This window comes from Furipterus horrens, unplaced genomic scaffold, assembly GCF_987537825.1.
Source record: "Furipterus horrens unplaced genomic scaffold, mFurHor1.1.pri manual_scaffold_15, whole genome shotgun sequence".
Classification (NCBI taxonomy): domain Eukaryota; kingdom Metazoa; phylum Chordata; class Mammalia; order Chiroptera; family Furipteridae; genus Furipterus; species Furipterus horrens.
This window is the reverse complement of record NW_028327185.1, coordinates 11,558,054-11,578,029: the sequence shown is the minus strand read 5'-3', so window position 1 is coordinate 11,578,029 and position 19,976 is coordinate 11,558,054. Positions and strand designations below refer to the sequence as shown.

The 19,976-nt window shown below is 38.0% G+C and overlaps 1 protein-coding gene across 1 annotated transcript; it reads right to left on the bottom strand.

The window, feature by feature from the left end:
• Window positions 1–2,192: 2,192 nt before the first annotated feature.
• Window positions 2,193–19,965, bottom strand: TFB2M (transcription factor B2, mitochondrial). Its single transcript, XM_090263220.1, has 7 exons — window positions 19,536–19,965; window positions 18,316–18,404; window positions 14,651–14,801; window positions 14,156–14,304; window positions 11,260–11,349; window positions 4,597–4,760; window positions 2,193–2,600 (listed from the first exon to the last, which is right to left on the bottom strand). The coding sequence occupies exons 1-7, from the start codon at window positions 19,843–19,845 to the stop codon at window positions 2,423–2,425; spliced, it is 1,131 nt and encodes a 376-aa protein (XP_090119346.1). The 5' UTR covers window positions 19,846–19,965; the 3' UTR covers window positions 2,193–2,422.
• Between the last annotated feature and the right edge of the window lie 11 nt (window positions 19,966–19,976).

The window sequence follows — 19,976 nt, the reverse complement described above, 5'->3', positions numbered from 1 at the left end:
TACCTGGCCATGTTCCCAACATTCCATTTGAACATTCTGCTAAAGCTCATCAGCTTTTGAGGGGAGTTCAGAAAGACCAGAGGAGCCTCTTTTATCCTCAGCCACCAGCAAAAATCAAAGGCCCCCTGGCAAAATATCTTTTTAAGTACTTAACCCTCCATTGCTTGGTACCCCGGATCTGGATGGACCTTGTCATCACCAGGAATCACTCCATCCTGGGTATCTCAATACCAGAGTATCAATGACTTAAAACTGGCTAACACTTCTTCGATAGTTCAACCATGTTCTTCCTGTTACATTCACATTCTCTGAGTCCAGTATTAATTTGGGTCTGCAGAGAAGCAAGTGCCAAGACAGGATTAGACATGTAGAAGGTTTTTAGAGAAGGAAGCAGAAGGCATGATCTTGTGATTGGAGGTTTGACTCTGTGGGAAGAGAGGGGATTGGGTAAGAAGTCCTGGGCCACAGCCAAGTTCAAAGAAAAAGTTTAGTCAGACCAACAGGGAGTCCTGGAGCCAAAATTGCCCGCAGGAGTTGTGTGTCTGTCACCAGAGGAGCCTGCCTCCCCCTGCCCCCCTCAGATGACATAACTAGTAACTGTTTGGCATGGCGCTTGAAATTAGGTCCACTTCAAGTTTAACACCTTTTCTTACCTGCCAGTTGGGGACCTAGTACCTCCACCATGCTTAATCATTGCCTGGGAACAGCCTAGAGGAAGTGTACGTAGCCTTGACAGAAACACAGTGGTGGATTCAGGGGGGAAGAAGTTGGAGACCTCAGTCTGCCATGCTCTCCCCAGCAGGTGATCCAGCCACACCCTACTGCCCTCAGACAGCACCAGTCCCATCTGAAAGACACTGGATATCAGGCCAATTTCTCACTCTACAAGTGATGGTCTGTCACCACGTGCACAGACCTAAAGGCTAATCTCCTTAATGCACAACTTTTATTCACCTTGTCGTCCACATCTCCATTGCTCCGGTCCTAAAATGACTCAACGGTATAAAATGATACCACTCTGAATTTGGTTTCTGTCCTTAGCTAGACCCTACTCTTTAGTGACCCTCCTTAACTCCATTTCTCCCTTACCTCCCACAGCAGTTAACACATCTGTTCTTAAGTCCCCTCTTCCAATTTGCCTGAAGTGACATTGCCTGATATCTCTGAGTATATCCCACTTGTAAGGCATTAAATCATGTTTTGACACCTACATATATTTGTCTTAGAATCCATACTCAACTCCTTTTATCTAGTCTAAGAGCAAAATGTGCCTCTCTGGTTTGTGAAACCATTCCCTTTCCTAAAAGCCATCAATTAATCCCTGTGAACTATTTTTAAAATGTTTCTCAGCTGACATTCTGTCACTTAGGAACAGAAATTTAGGCTTAAAGCATAGGACTGGGAAAGAAACAGGGAGAAGTAAGACTAAATGACATGACGAAGACAAGGCAGATTATGTGATGGCAGGACAGAAATTACAAGAGAAAGAAGAGGATTCAGTTTCCAACCAGACTGATCTGTAAACCAACAACAATAATAGGGAAATCGGAAAGTTACTTACTAATATGTCTTAGATATTATGAAATGTTGTAACAGCAAACAAATCTAATTCAGGAGATTAGGTATTCTCTGCTAAAATCCAGTAGGTTCTTCAATGATTTAAGAAAATATTAATTTCATTTAGGTTCATGTAAAGGTCTAACTTCAGATAAACTTGCTTGACAGAACAAAAATGCAAGGGACTTTTGAGTAACAGGCTGAATTATTCACTGAATGTAACTGACTAATATAGAACTGAAAGTGAGAAAGTTAGCATCAATTTTATTTTCATTTGAGACAAAAAAAAAACAAAAACTTACTTAAAATATTTTAATTTCTAAAAAAGTTTAAACCATATTAAAATTTAATTAATTTTATTGCACAGATTTGTTAATACTTTAAACAAACTGAAAAGTAAAATAAACCACTTAAATGAGTTTATTTACTTTCTAAGCTAAAAAATGTACAAACTCTTTGCCACCCTGGAGGATGCAAAAATCAATGGTGAAAGTGGAATATTTAAATTAATACAATGTAAGTATTTGGCTAAAAGGATTTTTAAAGCTAAATTTCATCTGGTAATTCCATACAACTACCGTTATGTTGACAGTAGATAGGAATTTAAAAGAAAACCAATCTGAGGTGATCAAATCCATAATTAAGTAAAGTTTTTATTTTATTCAGTCATGAATAAAATGGCAACCATTGCTTTATCCAAGTCCTAATGGTATCAACTTCAGAAGAAATGATCTGCCTTGTTTGTGCAAAACAAGAACAGTCACCTTCTGTTGAGAGGACGTGAGCTTTTCAAACTTAGCTCTTTTGTGTCCTAATTTCCAAATAAAATATATGGCTCCAGCTACTGTCTTGGCAATCCAGTTCCCTATATGATTACGTCTTCCATGAAGTCATCATATAGCCACTTACAGGAATAGTCTCTGGAACATTCTATAGCTTCAAAAAGGCGTTTAAAGTCTGAAGGATGCATAGCTGTTATTTTTGTTGTTTCTTTTTGTTTTATTTTCTTCAATATCTCCATTGCATCAACCGGACTCAATGAACTGCAAAAAAATTCAAAGCAAATGTCTTAAATTCTTTTTCAAAACAACTGTCAGTGATACTGATAAAGGGAGCTTGTAAGCTCCATTTAAAATGCCTAACTTATATATAATTAATTTTAAGAGCTTGCATATAACTATAGCTTTAACTATGTTTATCCCTAAGTTTCATGGCTTACCTGTTAATGAGAAGAGCAGATATGGGTGTTAACAGGTTCTAATAAATTTCTACACAAAGCTCTAGTTTATCATTTCCCTTCTAAAGAAGTCTTGTCTACCTTTCATCTTTTAATTCTCTTTGCAAAAATAGTCTTAACTCCATTTCAATTCATGTAAAAGTTCAGTAACTTCAAACAGCAGAAACTGTTTTCAAAGAGGGAATAATCTTTCACATTTTTATGTAAAAATTACTGGTGAACATATTATAAAGCCAAAACCTACCTTATGCATTAGCCTAACAAGAAGCCATCAGTGAGCCCCTGACAATAAGAAAGCAACTGCAATGAAGCAGTTTGGCAGAAAATACTTCCAATACTTCCTGATTTTGAATGGAATCCTCGTCACAGAAGGAAACCTGCTTTCAATTCACAGAGCTCTCAAAGAAAACTTCTAATATTCTGTACCACAGTTCACCAAATTTATTCCTTAATTTCCTATATTCTTGATAGTTGTACTCAAGACAGCCACTACCACAGGCAGACATTAAACAACAGTGGGACATTTTTACTGGTCTATTTCCACATTAACATTTATTTTTACATAAATTTTGTTCAACCAACAGCTCATTCAATTATGTACTTAACAACAATCAGGTTAAATGATTATTTTAACGTGTTGCGCATCCTCTGACAATACTTTGAATGACTATGGGCTGCTGATTACAAGTGTAAGGCGCAACTCACAAAACTGTATGCATCAGCCCTGTAAAAAACTATGCGAAGTAGGTAGTAACAGCTCTAATTTTTATAAAGCTTTACATCGGAACATCCAGGGCAGGAACATAAAGGTGATACAATGATACACTCCCTACTTTGGTTAGGAAACAGAACCAGTAAGGACAGACAATGACAAGGTAAAAGGTGGCTATGCCACCGATTATGCTAACTTGCCCACCCCCGCCAGTGGCAAGCACCTAGTTCTTTGTGAAGGTTAATCCAGAGCCTATACTCTGACAAAGAGAAAAACAAGTTACAGCCATCCTGTTTGTTTTTTCAAAGATAGAGAAAAAATTAAGCTTAGGAGATTATGTGGAAAACATAATTATACTTCTCTAAAGAGGTGCACCAGGCAAAAGGAAGTATTAGGCTGGCCAAGTCCGTTACATTTTCTCCGTACAATGGCTGTAGTAATGCTTAGTTGGCTCTAACATCATTTGAAATGATTTTGTTAGATTGTCTCATGACAGCTGTCATATCAGCGTGCAGTTAAAAAAACCTAACCTGGTGATTTTTTGTGCAGCCATTTTAGTATTAAAGATGGAAGAAGATATGCAATGTTTTCAGCGTATTATGCTTCACTATTTCAATAAAGGTAAAAACGCAACTGAAACACAAAAAATGTATAAATAAAAAGATATGTGCAGTGTATGGAGATGTTGTGACTGACAGAACGTGTCTAAAGTGGTTTGTGAAGTTTCTTGGTGCTACTGACATTTTGGCCAAATAATTCTGTGCTGTGGGGCTGTCTTACGCATTGGAAGATGTCTAGCAGCCCTCCTGGCCTCTGCCCACCAGAGGAATAGCAGGAGATAGCAGACAGACTCAAAATATCCAAATCAATAAAGTTACTGGTAAAAATGGAAAATGTGTCTTTATTTTATGGAAAAAACTATATGCACTTTTGGGCCAACTCAATATTTTGAAGAAATAGGTGAGTGAAAACATGGTACCGCACTGTTAAGCAAGACATACAAGATATAAAAAAATGGACCTCTAACATGAAAGTATAATTCTCACATTAAATTGCTACTTTTATACTTGCTTTTACTCTTATTACTTACTGTAACTGGTCTATTAGCTTGGCATTGCGCTTCAAAAAACACTGCTTTAACATGTGAAAAAATACATCATAGTTAACAGATGTTAAATTTTCTGTAAATAAATTTCTACGAGGAGTGCACTGAATAAAACACAGGTTTTGTTGTATTTGTTGTTCTAATGGTTCCTGGAAAGGAAGGAAAATAAATTGTGTTAGTCACAAAATATTGCAAGAGCAAGACATTGCTCCCTTACTAATTCAAGTTCCCTGCTGGAAAAGGCAATCACCACAGACCCTGAATGTCCCTGTATGTCCTCATCAGCTGGGCCAAGATGCAAGGCCCTGACAGCTTTTTACCGGGGCCATTTCTCAGGGCTGTCTGCAGGGAGTCACCCTGAGGGATGACAGACTCTCTCTCTCCAGGACAAAAAGCAGACTTGCTTCATGTTTGCTATAAAAGGGGTGTGCTCCCCAGCTCTGTTTTTTTTTTCCCCAATTACCACTCTGTGGGACTTGAAGGGAAATAAAATCCTTTGTCTGATCCAGGGGTCTGTGTCTTTGGCCACCATTCATAAAGTCACAGCTTATTACCTTGTAGACAGGGTAAAATCAAATCCTAAACATGACACTAACATGCAGTAAGCCTCTTCTATATTTAAAGCACAACACCAGATCCTAAGAATAAAAAAATACTATTGATGTATAATTTTTAACTGGATAATTTTTTTTTAAATATGGGGCCAGAAAGCTATGGTCCACAGCCTGCCTCTTTCTGTAGTCTGGAGCTGAGAACAGCTTTCACATTTGTAAAAAATTGTTTAAAAAAATAATCCAAAGAACACGCGATAGAGACTATATGTGGCCTGAAAACATAAAATATTTACCAACTGGCCCATTACAAAACAAGTTTGCCAGCTGCTCCAATATACAATATCATTTAGATCAAAATAAAAACTGTGTATGATTTGATGTAAGTTTAAGACATTTTTTCCCCTAAAATTATTCCTCAGAAAAGTGGGAGCTTTATGTTTCTTTAGGAAATCTCACACAGTAGGTGTGATCACTTAAATACCTTATTTTATACATAGTTGAATATAAATATTTAATACTTAACATATACATTATTTTATGTATATTTAAATATAAATCCTATTTGTGGAAAACATACTAGCCTCCCCAAAAAATTATAATCAAGTCTAGTTTCTAGTTTTGGATGTCTACAGCTTAAGGAATTGGTAAAAAGGAAGGCAATGCAATTCAAAAATATTTAGTAATTATTAATTTAGGAACAAGGATAACACAATTCAAAGTATTATATGTTGTTAATAAGTTTTTTGAAGATGACTTTAAAAAGCAACTTGGTAAACAGCTTGGAGTTACAGATATACATTTACTTGATAAATAGGGAAGAAAAACCTTCCTAATGTTAAATGAGTACTTATCTGTAACTTGGGAAAAAAGTTCCAATGACAACATAAAAACATGGTTTCTAAAAAGCGTAAAATCTCAAACTTGGGTGGAAATGAAGATGATATACTGTAAAAAATTGTTAAATGTCTCAAAGTGCTTCCATAGCAATTATTAACACACTGATATCGAAGATACATGTGAAGTAACTGAATAAAATTCTCTCGACTTACGGCCAAGATGGTGGCTTAGACAGACACACTGTGTCTCCCTTTACAACTAAGAAAGAATACAACTACCTCAAAACTAGAGACAAGCAGAAGTTCCAGAAAATCCAGCTGCATGGAAGTCCAACAAACAAAGATATAAAGAAGAAATATTCATCCAGACAGACCCCTCCCCCAAGTACAGCGCCACAACATGGAGAAACAGGTCGCCCATACTGATGAATACCTAAGGCTCCACCCCTTACAGCGTACCAGGTGTGACAGCTCTACTACCTAAGACAGAGAGGCAAACAAACACAGGAGCCTGTCAAGATAAGGAGACAGAGAAGTATGGCCCAAAAGAAGGAATGGATCAAGGTTCCAGTGGGAGAACTAAGTGACGAGGAGATAGCCTACCTAACAGATGAAGAATTCAAAACACTGGTGATAAAGATGCTCACAGACTTGACATATATACTTAAGTATGGCAAACACATAAGGGAAGAAGTGAAGGCTATGCTAATGAGACAACGGAAAATCCACACAAAACCAATGGTGAAGGGAAGGAAACTGGGATTCAAATAAATGATTTGGAACATAAGGAAGAAAAAAACAGTCAACAGTACAGAATGAGGAAACAAGAATTGAAAAAAATGAGGAGAGGCTTAGGAACCTCTGAGACAACTTTAAACGTGCCAACATCCAAATCATAGGGATGCCAGGAGGAGAAGAGGAAGAGCAAGAAATTGAAAGCTTATGTGAAAAAATAATGAAGGAAAACTCCCCAAATTTGGTGAAGGAAATAGATATACAAGTCCAGGAAGCAACGGAGAGTCCCGAACAAGCTAGACCCCAAAGAGGACCACACCAAGACACATCATAATTAAAATGCCAAAGGTGAAAGATAAAGAGAGAACCTTAAAAGCAGCAAGAGAAAAGCAGAGGTGCCTATAAGACTATCAGCTGACTTCTCAAAAGACACTTTGCAGGCAAGAAGGAACTGACAAGAAGTATTCAATGTGATGAAAAGCAAGGACCTACGACCAAGATTACTCTATCCAACAAAGCTATCATTTAGAAGGGAAGGGCAGATAAAGTGCCTCCCAGACAAGGTAAAGCTAAAAGAGTTCATCATCCCCAAGCCATTATTATATGAAATGTTAAAGGGACTTATTTAAGAAAAAGAAGATCAAAACTATAAACACAAAAATGACAATAAACTCACAACTATCAACAACTGAATCTAAAAAATAAAAACAAAATCCAACTAAGCAAACCAGAATAGGAACAGAACCACAGGTATGAGGATCATTTGGAGGGTTATCAGCCAGGAGAGGGGAGGGGGAGAAATGGAGAAATGGTGCAGGGATTAAGAAGTATAAATTGGTTGGTACAAAATAGACAGGGGGAAGTTAAGAACAGTATAGGAAAGGGTGAAGTCGAAGAACTTATATGCACGACTCATGGACATGAACTAAGGGGGGTGGGACTGCTGGAGGGTAGGGGGGTACTGAGCAGAGGGGAGCAAAGGGGAAAAAAATTGGAACTACTGTAACAATGTAATCAATAAAACATACTTAAAAAATAATAAAAATAAAAAAATAAAATGCTCTCATGAAACATGGTATTTGGTATTTCATCTTTGCCCCTAAAAGTTTATATATTTAAATTGGCCAAAAATGTTTTAGCTTTTGTTCTTGTCATTAAGAAAAATAAGAAAATGTCTTATATACTGAGTTATTCATTTTGGGGACTTTTGGATAAGTTCCTAATGGTATTCAGACAAAATGTATAACTCCTATTAGATTATGCTTATGAAGAGTGAAAGAGAACTAAAATCACAGTGATCACAACAATGACTGATCACTCTAAAATCAGACCATTTCTAAATGGATAATCTCTTTTTTCCTTTAGTGGCAAGATTAAAAATAAAGAAATAAGCAAATGGGAACTTCATAACTGAGTTGGTATGCTAGGATGAGGGCATCATTAGCATTGAATCCTAAAATGGAAATTTTTAATTGAGTGTAAAAGTTGTTTTTGAAACTTCAGCTACTTTATTACAATTTCACTACTAGTACCCTGATATAAACTTAAATGGAGGATTGCTTTATAACATCATTGCTTTGGTTCTTTAGAAAAGGGAAAAAAACAAAAAGAAAACCCCCACCTCCTGGGTAAGAAACAGATGTACTTATGTACCCATTGGTACATTCAACCATGAGTAGCAATATCACAAATTTCTGATTAATTAAGTACAAAATTTTATTTTTAGTTTACCAAATTAGACGAATAGTAAAATGATCACGTTTTCCAAATTTGGGATGTATCTTCATTTCAAGAAAGGTAAAAATGTAAGTCAGATGTGTTTAAGCCTATTACTACGCTAGCATCCTCTGTATACATAGCTGAAAAATACAATTCTCTTTCAAAAGTATTTGAATTTTTTAAAAGCAGTAAGATGTTTAAAGAACAATTCTAGATATTCTGAAGTTAAAAATTTAAATACATACAGAATATCAGATAATCTTAAAGAAAACAAAGGATGTTCCAATCAGAGGAAAAAACAGAAAGGTATTTATACACTGTTACCCTACACTCTGGCTTTTCCAGTTGCCCACCTCGGGTGTATTTATCAAACAATGACCAAGGCTCCTGAAGGCAAGTTAAACAAAAACATTTCTTTTAGTTCTCTTTAGTCAAAGTGCCCCAAATTAATGCTGCCTTTAAAATGTCTTGCCTAAACAACAGAATAAACCCTAGTCACCAATGTAATTGGTTTAAAGAAAAACAATATGTAATAGTTAAATCATTTCTCTCTCTCTCATTTTTTTGATAAAGGAAAATCAAAGGTCAAGCCCAGTATTGGTAACTCTGTTACTTAGATAAAAGAAAGCTACCCTTAATATAATTACACAAACAGGTTCTCAACTTATAATTTTTAATAACCAACATTTCAATATTAGCGTTATGATCAGTTTCGGGGTTATGAGATCAATACTAAGGATATTTTTGTCCTACCTTAGTGGAAAAGCCTATTGTTCAAACTCATCTGAATATGTTGGGATATGTAAGGAGATACACAAATAAAGACACTTGTGTCATTTTTGAAAAGATCATTACTTTTTTGAATCTAACTTTTGTATGTACAATTTTACAAGTGACAATTTTTTAATTATAAAAATATATATGCACACATTAAATTCCAGAGAAAGTGAGTTAAAACAGCATGTGACACAGACATAAGGACTAAAACTCACAGTACTGGACGCAGGTTTGAAAGGGTCTTGTCAAAATGGTAACGGAGTACTAACCGCAGGGCATCTGGAGTGAGAAATGCAACCCTTGCCCACCCGTAAAACTCCCAGCGGTTCCAGAATGTCCCTAAGTGGAGGGCGGCCCGGCAGCAGCCACGTGCAGCAGGCGCACCGGCTGCGCCCACACTCAGACCTGTTCAATAGCGCTGGGTACAGAGGAGACCTCATCCCACGACCGAAGCCCGAGGAGAGGACACTTGAAAGGCCCTGGGAATTGACTTCCACGGCCGGCCCTCCTGTCGTAGCTATTTAATGGACCAGTGTTTAAAATGTTGGCTTCCCAAAGACCTCTCCTTCCTGGAGGTTAATCAATGGCAAAACAACACAGGACCTCTGTAAACGATCCTGCAAACAAGGAAACGGTCCTGCAAGCTAGTCCCCAGGGGCCTCGAGGAAGAAACTAGCAGAAAGTCACAAAGAAGAGGCTCTGAAGAAAATTTTACAAAATGAAAGGAGATCCGTGGGGAGAGGTAAGACAGTTTTACAGAAACCAGGAACTACATACCAAGATGACAGTATATAGTGCAGACAGAAAGCAGGGTCAGGGCAGGGACGGCCAACTGTGAAAAGATCTCTGGAAATACAAGAAAACGATGAGGGCCTGACAGATACCAAAGACAAGGAACAGAGATCCAGCCTAGAACCTCAGATGTTCTGGAGGAGAAAACAGAACTGAAACAAAAGCTTAGACCTAATGAGATAACACTCTAAGCACACACATTAAAGGGCTTCATGTGTTCCCGGACGAAAGCAATGAAGGACCTCCATGAGGACACACTGCAAAACTTAAAAATTAAACCACTACACCCTTGGAAGAACAAGGGCTCAGAAAATATGTGAACACATACCATACGAAAAACTACTTGATACTCTACCTACGAAAATAAAAGAATACACAAACTGCAGTAGTAAAGGAAGAGCATTTATCATGTTTTTCTTACACTCTAGCCCTCTGCTATTAAATACGGTAGCCACTAATCACAAGGGCTACTGAACACTCAATTGAGATGTAAAATACACCCTGGATTTCCAAGGCCTAGTACACACACACACACAAACAATCTAAATTATGTTACAACTAATTCTAAAATATTAACTACACACTAAAAGGACAATATTTTGAACTGAGGTCAAATAAAATATTAAAATTAATTTCACCTATTTCTTTTAAAAATTTTTATAATGTGGCTACTAAAAAATGTAAAATTGCCTATGTGGCTCATATTATATTTCTACTGAACAACTCTGATTTTGCCTAATGACATAAACTAAAAATATCAGGGAAAGGGAGGAATGATCCATAATAAAGTATTAAGTAGCTATTAAAAATGTAAAATGTTCAGTGACAAGGGAAAAATCTTATAATAACGCACTAGCTATTAAGTGAAAAGAGTAAAATTAAAAATAACAATTTTCAATATATAAAGAAAAAAAAAACATAGGAAAAATAACAGACAAAATATATGCCACAAATGTCAATAGTGACCTCTATATGTAGGGATTTTCTTTTTATTCTTTTCTTTTTTTTTATATCTTACATTTTTACAGTGAACATATATTATTTTTATAATCAGAGAAAAACATAAATACCTGTGACAAAAACAGCAGCACAAAGTTACCTGGCCCTACTATATTCCACAGTTGAGAAAAATAATAAAATTAACCTTGAATGTTTCTCCATTCACTGCTCACTGAAGTGTCACTTCTCTGAAATCAACCAAGTTCCCTGGCGAAATGTGCAAAGGTTTTACTCACCGTATGCAGAAGCTTAACCTCACAGGCCACCTGCCACAGCACACTCAGTGCCTGGTACTGGTTTCGATTGTGAGGAGTTGCCATTATCTTCTAAGAGGAGGAAAGTAGAAGGTACTTGTTATACGAAACTATGATCAATCAAAACCAAATGTTGTCTCAATAGTAATATCTGAATATTCTCTAGGAACTAGAGAAAATTAAAATTAAATGCCAAATCTTAACGGTTACCATTTCAAAGAAGGGAAAGGCCTTTTAAACACTCATATTGAAATATATCATCATGTACACTTAAAACAGAATGCATTTGAGACTCATTTCCTTTAACCATATCTAACCTGAGCATCAGGGAAAAACGTCCCTAAAGACAAAAATGAAACAAAAATGTGTAGTTACTGTGGAGAAGGACACAGTGTATTAGAAACCTATACCAGGAGGTCTATTAAGTGTTGAGTCAGAACTGTTCAGGCCTGCACCTGAAAGGCAGAGGGTCCCTCAGTGGATGAGAGGGCACCCGGAGAGAGGGCACGACCTGCAAAGAGCCACAGTAAGGGAAGCACGATAATGTCTCCCCAGCAGCAGGAGGAAACCTGAGCAGCATCTCCAACTCTTCCTTTCACTCGTTCATGCATTTCCGGTATGTACAGCTTCAGGGTTCTGCGCCCCATCACTATTCACTTATTGTCTGGGTTTTGGTGAATAAAGCGTCCCTCCATTTCTTGCCCCGTTATCCTAACCCACAGCTCTGTTATATACAAATGATCACCACCTGTTATATTGGATTAAAAGAGCAATGAAAGGAGGCGTTCTGGACAGAAAAGGAACATGACTCTCAGAGCAATATCAGGGTCTTCAGGAGGACCTACCATATCAGTGAATTACAAGTAGAGTCTAAAACTCTGAAGACTGCACCCCAAAAAACTGTTAGAATAAAGGAATCCAGCAAAGTTGCACAAAATCAACACAAAAATCAGTTGGATTTTTATACACTAACAATGAACAATCTGAAAAGGAAATTAAGGGAACAATTCCACTTACACTAAAAACTACAAAACATTGCTGAAAGAAATTTAAAAAAACACATAAATGAAGAGACACCCTGTGTTCATGGACTGAAAGACTTAACATTGTTAAGATGTCAATACTACCCAAGTGACCAACAAATTGAATGCAATCCCTATCAAAATCCCAAAGACTTTTTTTTTTTTTGCAGAAATTAAAAATTCACCCTAAAATTTACATGGAATCTCAAGAGACACCAAATAGCCTAAACAATCTTTAAAAAGAACAAAACTGGAAGACTCAGAATTCCTGATTTCAGAACTTACTAGAAAATAATGTGGTACTGGCATAAAGACAAACATACAGAACAATGAAATAAAAGAATTCAGAAATAGATTCTCATGTATATCATCAAGTGACTTTTCGACAAGCATGCCAATGGGAAAAGGTCAGGTTGTCAACAAAAGTACTGGGGAAACCGCATATCCATACGCAAAAGAATGAAGCTGGACCCTCACCTAACATCATATTTAAAAAAATAATAATATAAAATGGATAAAGACCTGACCATAAGAGCTAAAACTATAAAACTCTTAGCAGGAAACATAGGGGAAAAGCTGTGACACTGGGTTTGGCAATGATTCCCAAGATGACACTAAGGACAGGTAACAACAACAAAAAAAGACAAACTGGACATCATCAAAATTAAAAACTTTCAGATTCAAAGGACGCCATAACAATGTAAAAAGGCAACCCATGAAAGGGGAGAAAATATCTGCAAATTGCATACCTGGGAAGGTATTAGTATTGAGAATATATAAGAGCTCCTGAAACTCAACAAAAAATAGACAAGATGAATTTCTCCAAAAAAGATACACAAATGATCTACAACCACATAAGATGCCCATCATCACTAATCATTTAGGAAAACAGAAATGCAAAACCACTTTAAATCATTAGGATGGGTATTATTAAAAAACAAACAAACAGAAAACAACAAGAATTGGAGAAAATGTGGAGAAATTGGAACATTTGTGCATTGCTGGTGGGACTATAAAATAGAGCAGCCCACATAGAGAACAGTATGGTGAGTCCTCAAAAAATTAAAAGCAGAATTAGCATATAATCCAGCCATTTCACTTCTGGATATATACCCAAAATAACTGAAGGCAGGGACTCAGAGATGTCTGCACACTGATGTTCACAGCAGCATTATTCATAATAACCAAAAAGTGGAAGCAACCCAAGTGCCCACTGACAGATGCTGAACAAACAAAAGGTGGTGTATATATATTGTACAATGGAATAAAATTCAGCCTGCAAAAGGAATAAAATTGCACACATGCTACAACTTGAATGAACCCTAAAGACATTATACTAAGCGAAATAAACCAGACACAAAGTGAAATATTGTATAATTCTACTTATACGCAGGACCTAGAACAGTCAAATTTGTAGCGAAAGAATATAGAACAGCCGGGCTCGTGGAGGCGGAAATGCGGCGTTAGTGTGTAACAGGTACGGAGTTCCCGTGTAGAAGGATGAACAAGTTCTGAGCAGATACAGGTAAGGGTAACAGTTGTTCCACAATGTGAGTGTACTTAATGCCACTGAACTGTACACTTAAAAACAGTTAAAATGGTGGTTCGATTCCCAGTCAGGGCACATGACTAGATTGCACATCAGGTCCCCAGTTGGGGGCGTGAGTGAAAAGCAACCACACATTGATGTTTCTCTCCCTCTCTTTCTCCTTTCCCCCCTCTCTAAAAATATATAAACAAACAAACAAATTATTTTAAAAAAAAGTTAAAATGGGAAATTTTATGTCATTAGCCCAAATTAAAATCACACAGATCACAGAACTCTTTCAAGAAAAAGTGCTTTGTTAATAACCCACCTGGCAGTCCGCCTCATTAATAAAAAAATTTAGTTCTACTCGTCCATATCTATGTAGTGAAGTACAGGAATATATGTCATGTAAAAACTTCCAAAGCAGCTTTTTCTCATTTTTAGATGGGAAGATTCCAACTACTTTTAAAGGAATACCTGTTGAGAATATAAGCAAAAATATTTGAGTAAATGCTTTACTTTTTCCTGTGACCATATTTTATTGAGTCAAACTAGGTTAACAAACTATTTTTAATTTTACTTCAATTAAAACTTAAGCCTCAACATGTTTCCTTGACATAAAACTTGGCCTTGGCACAACTGCTCGGATTATTTGTGTCTAGGTGTGAGGGGAAAGAAATATTCAATTTAAGAGCATCTGTCCATAAACTATATAAAATAAACTGCACACAAATTTAGTCAAAAAACCACTGGTGCACTGCTAGAGAAAGCTGGCAAATTATTATTAAAGCTGGTATTCGCTTCAGTGAATGACAAAAATTACCTTTTGACCAAGAAAGTGTTTCTATTGCCAAATCCCGAAGAAGCACCCGTGAATCCACAGTAGGTTTTACCACTCCAAAACTTCTAGGGTCCATTTTAAAGAAGTCACAGTGGATCACATGTAGCTGTCCATTCTGCTCTCTTCCTAGGGACTAACCAGAAACAATTACATGTTAAGAAGTTTCAGGGTTATGAAAAGTGTTTATAACAATTCAATGATCTACTTCAAAAAATAATTCTTATAATAAATACTACCACTCAATCAAGATGTCAAGAAAACTATTACTATTACACCTTAAAATCTGAGTTAATACAAATCAATTAATGCCTGAAAAATAATGAAAGTACGACTATGTTAACAAGAAAAAGCACCCCAAAACAAACAAAACACCTTCAACAAATTCTTCCTTATCCTTTCCCTTTCTTTACTTCCTCAGCTGTTCGAAAAGCCCCTTCATATTAATCTCTAATTCCTTAGTTGTGCTGCCTGGAGCACTGGGCAAAGACTCTGAGTCAAGGAAAAATGTGTCACGTCGTGTCACAGCGACAAGAACAATAAAAGTGTTCAAGTGAAAGGCAGACGATTCAAGAGAATATTCCTTTTTTTTCTTGGCGAGCTTACTTAGTCCTTTACCTAATGAACTTGGCTCGTTGTGTACTCCACTGTCCGTTTTCCACTGCATCTTTCATTTGCTTTTTCTAAAGACAGAGACAAGTCTAGAAAAAAACCTCCCTGTCCACTGGAAGGGGTCAAGTGTACCTCTACCTTTTTACTGCCCTGATGTGCTCATCTTGCAGTAGTGCCGGAGAACCTAGTAGTGAGAGCAAGTATTAGCTACGGACTTCCCTACATAACTTAAAAGTTACAAGAAATCCATTCAAAGAGGTCAATATGCTTTGATGTGCATATTTAGGTTCTGATGCACAGAAACTTCTTTTGGTACTTATCAAGGTTTCAACAAATTTGCAATTTAAAGTTATGAATTAAAAAAATCTAATTTTTCGTCAGCATATAAGTTCAACCTACTGATTTTATTCAATTTCTAAATCTACTACATTTCAAAGATCACTTTCAAGAGATCCCTGGAAAAAGACTAGTGGAAGGAACAAACTGGGGATAGAAATCATATATTTTTGGGAAGTTGTAGACTTCAATGGGGAGGGCAAGAGTGGTCCAGACTGGATAAAAAATCTGTATTTGGCTTGTTGAAGGTAATTAAAGCCAGCACTGCAGATGAGATCCCTAGGGACAAGCACACAAGACAATGCCTGAGGATGCAGTAACTTCAGAGTCTCATGACAAGCAGCTGAGACTAACCCACAAAGAAAGAAAGAAAACCAGAAGAGTGTGTTGTTAGGAAAGCTAAAGAAAAAAAGCATTCATTCAATGCGCTACCTTAAAAACTGATTAAATTCTTTCAAATTACTCTATACATACAGCAATAGAATAATCTCACAAATTACTCAAGAGTTACTGTATATTTTAATCTTTCTTACTGAAGAAAGGTAATGAATTTTGGTTTGATGGGAATGTAAAAAGAATGTATACATTATGACTTTATGCATTTTTGGTTTAGCACCTGTCATTTACCATTCAATAATTCAAACACTGTAACAGCCAAAACTCCACAATAAATAATTCAAATCATATAATAGTGTTAAAACTCAATTTGATTGCATTTAGGGTTCAAAATCAAGAAGTAAAAAGGACAAAGGAAAGACAAGTAACCAGAGTTTCTACTAATTGTTATATTAGGCACTTTAGTTTATCTTATTTAAATTGCATCAAGAGTCTTTATAGATGGGAATTAACATCACTATTTCATGTATGGGAAAACCAGGCTCAGACAGTTTAAATTACCTACTTGCCCAAGGGTCTTAAAAGGTGGTAGGCCCCACGGCTGAGATTCAGCACGATTTGAAAAGACTGAGCTCGATCCTTGCTGAAATAAGAGGCAGTTCACCACAGAAGCCGATGTCTCTTCAACTGAACATTCACAGTTAGGTGTGTGCACAATAGTAGTTTCCACAATTCAAATGGGATATATCATGATCTGTTATTATGGAACACCACCTGTATCATGTGGATCTCTAGATATCCAGAGAGGAAAATAAACTGTTCCTACATGAAACACTGTTAGTGTAGAGACCCAAGAATTTTACCAGGGAAATGGGGAGGGAGGAAGTTTAAAGTCAGATGAAAATCCAGAATCAAGCATCCTCCCTGAAAATCCTTTCTGGTTTTAGGAACACTGGAGGGCCACGGGGAGGCTACAAGCACTGTCTGCTAAGAGCACCATCCCCGCCCCAAGGTTTTACTTAAATGGTGTCTTCTCTCTTATTCTGGCAAATACATGAATCCCCACAAAGCTTTACTGCAATGGCTTTTCACGTCATCTCAACAATGGTTAGTAAGTGAAAGAACATCACTAGGGGCTTAGTTTGAGTTAGTGCTGGGGGGAGAGAGGCCTGGGGAGCTAGACAAAAATAAAAACCTTAACTGGAGCAAAAACTAGCCAGCCTTTTTTAAAATGATCAAGATAAAAGCTACCTTGTTTTTAATTTCCAAGTTGAAATTATAGATGGCCACATGCACTAAATCACGTTTCCTGATCTTGAATCTCTGAACAATCTGTATTCTTTTTCTCTTCATGTTTCTGAAATTCCAGCAGATTTTTAATCAATTAAACAACCTGGCTAAAACGCTGAATCCTTTTCAAAGCAGTCCATTATAGAATAACAACCATCTAATGCACATAGTTTTACTAATAAACAACAGGATTTGATAGGTATTATCATAATTTTTATTGTCATCCTGCACTTTTACATTTTACATGATTTTAGAATGTTGGCATAGAAAAGTGTAAGTTTCCTAAATTGAGTGCAGAGATTTACAAAGGAAGGATAGAAAGAGAGAGCAGCCAGCACTGATGCAAGGATTTTCCACTTTACTGTTATGTGATCTTGTCTAGTGTGTAACAGACAGAATTCACTGAGAGATCCATTCAAATAATGCCTTCGCTCCATGCAATTGTATCTGACCATACCAAACCTTTCTTGCCCCTAGAAACCTAAATCCAGGCTTAATATAGTCCCATAAATTCGATCTTAGCACTCCAATTAGACTCCAAGCTTACAGAAAGCAGGGGAACAGCATAACCTACTAAGATGAGGAAACAAGCCTAGAAATACCAGTTATACACTTTGTTCAAGGTCACTCAACTAGTCTGTAGCAGAGTTAGAGGCAGAAAACAAGCCTCAGAGCTCCAACCTTTTATTCAACAATCATTGATAGTATGTTCTAGTCACTGGGGATGACAAAATATTTAAGACATGGCCCCTAAAAATGAGTCTACAAAAATAAATTGTGCTTAAGTTTACTTCCCTAAACCACTGCAATGGGAACTGATTGAACAGCAGGTTATTTTTAGAAACTAAAACTATACCTCCAGAGCCCTGGCCCCCCGTTGCTGAGCTGGTTAGAGCACCATTCCCATACGCCAAGGTTCGGGGTTCGATTCCCCATCAGGGCACATACAAGAATCAACCGATGAATGCATAAATAAGTGGAACAAAAAAATCAATGTTTTTCTCTCTCTCGCTCTCTCAAATCAATGAGTATTAAAAAAAAAAAGTGTATACACACACACACACACACACATATACCTGCAAATGTGGAATAAAAGTTTTGTCACTTTCAAAGGCAATCACTCTGGCACCTCCTTGAAGTAATGCTTGAGTCAGGATTCCAGGACCTAGTATGTAAACAGATCAAAAAGATTATTTACAAAAGAAATAACAATATCTTTCAATATCAAAGAAGTTAGCTGTTTTACACAAATTTTCTAATTTTAATTTCTTGTCATTGCTTTTAGAAAGGGAGAGTGAGAGAGGGAGAAATAAATGTGGATGTGAGAGAGAAACATCAATTGGTTGCCTCCAGTACGTGCTCCAACTGGGGACGGAACCCACAGCCAAGGTATGTGCCCTGACCCAGGAATGAACGGACAACCTTAAGGTTTACAAGATGATGCTCCAACCAAGCCACACCAGCCAGGGCTGTAACTTCAATTCTTACAAACATCCCCAAAGTAAATATTACACTCCTTATTTACATATGAGGGAACTGGGGATTAGTCCACTGGACTCCAACTTCGCAGCAGGTTCAAGGGTACCGCTTGGCTTTGAATCCATTCTGCCAAAGGCTGGAAAACCTGTGCTCTGGTCACGTTTCACTACTTCTCAAGGAAAAAAAATAAAAGGTTGCCTTCCGCCCACCACTTAATCATGGACTATCCCAAACAGAACTGGCTTCTCAGGATAGGAAGTGGTGTTTTAAAAAGTTGGGGTTTTTGAAGATTTTATTTATTTATTTTTAGAGAGAGGGGAAGGGAGGGAGAAAAAGGACAGAAACGTCACTGTGTGGCTGCCTCTTGCGCGCCCCCAACTGGGGACCTGGCCCGCAACCCAGGCATGTGCCCTGAGTGGGAATCAAGCCAGTGACCCTTTGGCTCAATGGTCGGCACTCAATCCACTGGGCCACACTAACCAGGGCTAAAAAGTTATTTTTTAAGAAATCTATAATTCAGTGATCTCCGCATCCTGCTAACGGTCTGAAGGAGACTCATGGAAAGGTAAAATAAAAGTTCTTTTTTCGGGGATGGGCTGCAACTATCCTGGGGAGACGGTGGAAAAGAAGAGCGTTTTCTACCAAAATATTGTGTGAAGTGCCAACTGCGACAGAGAGATTCTGCAGCGCCCTGATGAACAAGGCCCGTGCAGGCTGCCTGAAGGAAAGGGCACGTCTCACGCTGCAACCCGCGGGCGGTCAGCAGGACTCTGCAGAGGGACGAACGTCCGAGGAAATGCACCCACGACGGACTCACCGGGGTTGCATTCCAGGACGAGCTTGCAAGGGTCGTCTTCCTTCAGCAGGAACTGCACCACGGTCTCGGCCAGTCTCGGGCTGGTTATGTAACGCTTGGGCGCGAAGCCGCCCCTGGACACCCGCGGGGACAGTTCCCTGAAATCCTGACCCGGCAACTGCTGCGGCTGGAAGTCAGACCAACCGCGGCGGCTCCTCGCCGGGACGTCCTTCCACCTCGCCGCGCCGGACCTCAGAGTGCAAAAGCTACCAGCAGCGGAGAAGGCGCACAGCGACAGCCGCGGAGGAAGCCCGGCCACTGGGACCCACATCCTTACCCTCTGGGGTCTGTCCCAAAGTCACCCAGAGCCATTCAAACGTCCGCGAAGTCCCCACGTGCAACAACTCCTCACCACCTGATTAGGTAGGGGTGGGGGGAGCAAACACTGCCAACTACGCATGC